General features: G+C 33.2%; 1 protein-coding gene across 6 annotated transcripts in view; it reads left to right on the top strand.

Moving 5' to 3' along the window:
- LOC106688878 (peptide transporter 3) overlaps positions 1 to 6,000 on the top strand; it is a 30,352-nt gene that overhangs the window by 18,372 nt on the left and 5,980 nt on the right. For all 6 annotated transcript variants that reach the window (XR_001344374.2, XM_067048925.1, XM_014433565.2 and 3 more), the window contains 2 exons: positions 1,279 to 1,506; positions 4,134 to 4,237. Coding sequence is in view for 5 of the 6 variants with exons in the window: in XM_067048925.1 (XP_066905026.1) it covers positions 1,279 to 1,506; positions 4,134 to 4,237 (332 nt within the window). In the remaining variant the exon portion in view is untranslated. The remainder of the gene's footprint in view (positions 1 to 1,278; positions 1,507 to 4,133; positions 4,238 to 6,000) is intronic.

Genomic DNA, 6,000 nt, shown 5'->3' on the forward strand with positions numbered 1-6,000 from the left:
GTATGGGGAATAAAAAATGGCGGCTGTTTCAAAAAGTTAAAATAATTATTGTATATATAAATAATTGACGATATAATTTCAAATATGAAGATGATGGTCGGTTTCGGTCAAAAAAGAACAAAAATAATTCACTATTTATTATTCAGCGTTTCGCCCAACATTAGCGTTGAGCTTCATCTGGGCTCTTCAAGTTGATAGCTGTAGAGACTTATTTATTTCATTATTTTTTTCAAAGGCTCTATAGCAGAGGTTCCCAAACTTTCTTATCCTACCGTCCACTTTCCGGAAAAATATTACTTAGCACCCTCTGGAAAGTAATTTTTTTTTTTTTAATTTTAGTAGCAATTAATATGAAATACATATGTATTAATGTTTCTACCTTTTTCGTAAAATATAGCAAAACAAGGTGTAAATTACAAATTATAGTAATTATACATAGTTTTCATGAAAGCTTTAAATAAAAAATTAGGATGAAATAACTGACTTTTTTTTTCAACATTCTCTTGTGCAATTATATTTATGAATACAAAATTAATTATAAAGGTGCTCCTACACGTTTGCCAAACTTTGTCGAATTCGCGCATGTGCAAGCCTGTAAATGGGTTTTGCATTGGCTGGTATAAGTTGGCTTGAGTTTATAGTCTTACATCAACAAGTTGAAAGCAGTGTACATGCATAAGAATGAACAGAAGAACTATTTGTACAAAAGTTTAATGATAGGAAGAAATATATGTACACAGAATGAAAAAGGAAAGAAAAGAATTCATATCAATTAATAAAACAATGAGAACTTATAGTTTGACTAAACTTTAACTTAAATTATTAACCTTATCAACTATTATTTACATTACTGCACAAAGGAATATAAAAGTGATATTAAAATAAAGTTTAGTTCGAACCCCACCTAGTCTTTGGGTGTACTCCTGGCAGAACACAAGGTTGTCCGATATTTCCTTTCCAGTCACCGTATCACCAGAATTATAGAGATATAATTTATAACGATGAAGTGCCACAACTCTCCTATCCAGGACGTGCTGAAGATTCCCCTTCACATAACCAAAGCCAACTCGTCTAAACATATCGCTCGTGTTTTTGTTTTCCCCCATAATCCCTTTTGTCTACGCAGATATCACCAGTGTTTTTATCTTACCATGGCAATCGTAACAAAGTCTTGGATTTGTGGCAAGTGGCAAACGTGTAGATCGAGCAAAAATAATTTGAAATTCTTATTTAAGTTTTTTATTGCTTAAATTTTGACTTCTTTTTTTTTCAATCAAGTTTTCATACCCTGATCTACCAGCATCAGACTTAGCCTACGTGTACGTGTTCAATGGAATTCATTCTGCTGTCAACATTGAAATAGAGAATAGAAAATTCCACGTACAACCTTATGGTTTCTCTCAACTGACTTTACAATTATCTGAAGAAGATGATTCAAAATTCCAAGCGGCCATAGTTACCAATGAGACGCAAATATCGGCTGAACTTATAGCTACAAGGCAAACGGTATGTCTTATCCACTTTATATTATACTTATATTGTATTTTGGCTGTCTTGATTATGACGAATTTAATATAATATATTTATTTATTCCTATTTACAACTGTACATTATAATATATTTAGTAAATCTGATCTAAGTTAAATTGGAGTGTAGAGTAACCACTACCCATTGGTAGCACACTAATGACATTTTTCGTTAGCTGGTCTCGTGGCCATCTTCTTTTCAGGCGCCTCGGAGGATTGCCAGGAATGGAAAAGGATGCAAGATTAGAAACTAGGGGGTTTGAGTGGTTATAGAGTTTCTAATGGAATTCCCGCCAAATATCGTTATAGTATTCCATAGAGGTACTGTAAAGAGATGGTCAGGGTTATTGTAAAAAAAAAACTAAGAATAGTGCAAACTATTTATTAATAGCAACCCAGCTAAACGTGAAAGATATCAGTGATGAGGAAAGTGAACCAGACGGGACGCCAGTGGAGATAGGTGAAGATTTGGCAACTGACAGAGATCAGTGATGGAAACTCATCAAAGCCGTCGAGGTGGTTTTGTTTTAATGATCTGACTTTAGTTGATTGTTGTAAGTACACTTGACCAGAAGGCCTAGACAATGTGTGTCGATAAGGAGGAGAAGAGATAGGATGAGACCTACGGGGTGACAGCCATAATTTCTCTTACGATGGTAACCTCGCCCTACCTGGTACTATTCTTATAGGTACGAAGGAGGAATGCAAGCAAGCCTCCGGGTCATGTAGGAAGGTAATTTCATTCCAGCAGGAGCTATTCCTATTGATACGGAAAGGGTTGTAAGTCCAGAGGGTAATCAGTCTTATGAAGGTTTTGCTTCAGCACCATCGGTGTGGCATTGATTCTACTAATAGCACAAGAGCCGGGAAGAAAAAATGCAAGTTATCTCACCCAAATTTTTTATTACTTTAATGAAAACTAGGTATAATTACTAGTCAAAATTGATGAGTCTGCCAAGTAAAGGTAGGGGGAATAAAAAATGGTGGCTGTTTCAAAACCTTAAAAACACATTATTTTTTCATTCGGAGCTCTATATCTTAAAAACAACCAACACTAGAAAATCTAAGAGAACATTATGTAAAGAAGCGTAAATTTGCTGAAATATTAGCCCTAAAAGAGCTGTTTACGTACAATAGTTCTAGAAATATAGCTTTTTAAAAAGCAAAATTTCTTAAAAATCTACTGAAAGATTAGTAGTTAGTTAATTTATTTTGACAGATCCATATCTCAGGAACTATGTGACGTACAGATCTATATTATCACTCAAATTAAAGCTAGTTTAATGGACTATAACGAAGTTTATGACCTTTACCTTCTCAGGAATATTAGTTTTATGATATTTGCTAAAATAAATTGATTTATAGTTGTTCGGATAATAAATTTGATTTATGAAAAACTTCATTTCAAAAACCATTGGACGTGCAGATGTCTGCCAGCCTCAAATTAAAGCTAGTTAAATTTACTACAAAGTAGTTAATAACATTTATCTTTGTAGGAGTAGTAGTTTTTATGACATTTGACAAAATAAACTCACAAAATGTTAATTTCTAGTTGTTTGTATAAAATGTTGGATGTTTGAAAAAATATATCTCTAGATCCATAAGACGCACATATGTCTGAATATGGTGGATACCAAGTACAAAAGTGGTTACTAAACATTTTCAACTAGGGATTCCAAAAGATGGAGATCCCTACAGACTGGGAAAATAATATCGTCATTTCTAATCATAAGAAATTTTCTACAGTAGAGTGTGAAAACTATCAACCAATATGCCTATTATCCGTATCTCTGAAGTTTTACTCCAGGATATTAGAATGAAGACTTACAAGAATAGTAGATTATGAGCTTTAGGATGAACAGGAAGCATTCAGACCTGGCCGACAGACAGAACAATATTTTCACACTTAGCTGTATAATGGATAAGTTTGTTGAAGGGGACAAGAAAATTCACCTCTCCCTCTGGGGCATTTGACAATGTACTCAGAGTAGAACTCAAACAGGTATTGGAAGATAAGGGAGTTCCCATTAACTTGACCCTAGCAATCTTTAGCTTGTATCAAAAAAGTAATAATTAAGCTCAATGGTAATAAACAAAACCAATTTAAAACAGAAATAGGAGTAAAACAAGGGGACAGCTTAAGCCCATTATTATTTCCAATATTGTGGACAGAATAATATGGGAAGCTAAACTAAGGAGGCAGGACCGAGGAATAATTTGTAGGATATCATATCAGATATGGCAAGAAATGGAGGAATCACTTTTGGTGAAGTCAAGAAGTTGGCAACAAATTGGGAGATTTATTTAAGACATAGATCCAGACTGCCCTGACAACATAAGGTGCCTCGCTTATAGAAGAAGATAATATTTACATTTCAGTAATAAAATAGTTGGAACAAATATTAATTTAATCATTATAGCCTAAATAATTAAATTAATTGAATTTTTCTAGAGTCATTTACTGGTATGAATAAATGGCGTTATTACTGTTTAAAATAAGAATCATTCTAATTTTAATTCAATGACCCTAAATAAACTTCCGTCAATAGTTATATATTTTCATAATATTTAGCAAGATGATTCTTATATAATACCAAATTGTTACAGGGTGAATCATATGTAATTGTTGGCCCTGAGCCTATTGAATTCCTCAGAATTGGAGATGACGAATATAGCGTTCTTAAGCATCCTAAAGGTCGGGTGAAACTGAGGTGCGTTATGATACAGTATATTTCACTACTGCATGGTAAGAGCAGGTATAAAAAGTAAAGTAAAAGGTATGTTATGGTGGAATTTAATGTGGGCATTGAGAGCTCACAACAGTAATAGTCACACATGGGCATTCTAAACCTCGTAGTAGTCGCCCCTGATCCGGACACTCTTATTATTGAGTTTGCTCTTGAGGATTGTAGCATCTGTGCAATCTAGTCCTGGAGCTCTTCTGATCCTTTGCCTATTCACAGCAAGACAAAGATCCCATATATCCCATGGTGGATGTTGGTTAGTACCTGGTGGATATACCATGGTGCTCCTTACCATAACATTTTCAGTATTGCCCTGGGATAGATCACCCTTAGGATATATGTAGTCTATATACAGCTTCACAGCTCCTTAGTCTATATACAGCTTTGCAGCCTCCCTCAGGATGGTTGCCTGGCCACCTCCTACTCAGATATTTGCAATCATCAGTAATAGCTTGATCGTTCCCAGTGCCACCTTATAGGGGATACTCCAGGCATTGTTCCCTGGCTCCTCTATTACGAATATCTTCTTCTGGTGATATGCTCCATTTTTGGTATATCCAATAACTATATTTACTCTTTTCTCAGTGTGCAGGTTTCCTCTATTCATCTCTGCACTCTTGGTACCCTATGCCTGATCATGTCGTATTCTCTCTTTAACTGCATCAGGGCCAGAATTCATAAAGCTATCTAAAACACAATAAAACCTTTTTAAAGTAGTATAAATTTGCTAAAAAAAGTTCTTTATGTTGAATAGTTCCTGAGATAAAGCTTTTCAAAAACAATTTTTTTTTCCTTCTTCCAAATAACTAGAAATCAACATTTTATGAATCATAAAAAATTCCAATTGCACACAAATAATCATTACTTTATTGCACATTTACATTAATTCAATTTTGAGTGCTAATAGACATCTGCTTGTCAAACAACATTTAGCTGTACCTAAAAGTAATTTCTAATTTCTATTTCTAATTCTTAAGTAAAAATATTTAAATACCACAATAGTAAAATATTTTCTACCACCTGGAGGTCCATAAGTCTATTATGGCAGTGACTTTTCTTGGGGGTGATTGGTGAGTGTCTTTCATGAACAGTCAATAAAAAATTTATTTAAAACATTTTTTAGCAAATAAAAAAGGATTTAATAATAAAAACATGGAAATAATTTTTTATTAATTATTTTCTGAAAACAATTGAACAAAATAAAACTATGTCTTGGAGATCCATGGTTGTGTAATAATAGAAAATAGTACAAGAGCCCAAGAGGAGAAAAAAGGCAGTTATCTCACCCCAATTTTTGATTACTTTAATGAAAACTAAGTATAATCAATAGTCAAAATTGATGAGTCTGCCAAGTATAGATAGGGGAAATAAAAAGTGGCGGCTGTTTCAAAGCGATAAAAAAAACTAATTTTTCATTCAGAGCTCTATATCTTAAAAAGTAGGAACAACACAAGAAAATCTAAGAGTACGTCATTTAAAGAAGAGTAAATTTATTAAATTATGACCCCTAATAAGAGTTATTTACGTTAAATAGTTTTCGAAATATAGCTTTTTAAAAAGCAACATTTCATAAAAATGTTGTATGGGATGTACTAAAAGATCAGTAGTTAGTGAATTTATTTTGAAAAATTCATATCTCAAAAACCATTTGACGTACAGATGTCTATTAGCACTCAAATTAAAGCTAGTTTAATGAACTATAATGTAGTTTATGATGTTTATCTTTGTAG

This window comes from Halyomorpha halys, unplaced genomic scaffold, assembly GCF_000696795.3.
Source record: "Halyomorpha halys isolate HHAL.00 unplaced genomic scaffold, Hhal_1.1 Scaffold1224.1, whole genome shotgun sequence".
Taxonomy (NCBI): Eukaryota; Metazoa; Arthropoda; class Insecta; order Hemiptera; family Pentatomidae; genus Halyomorpha; species Halyomorpha halys.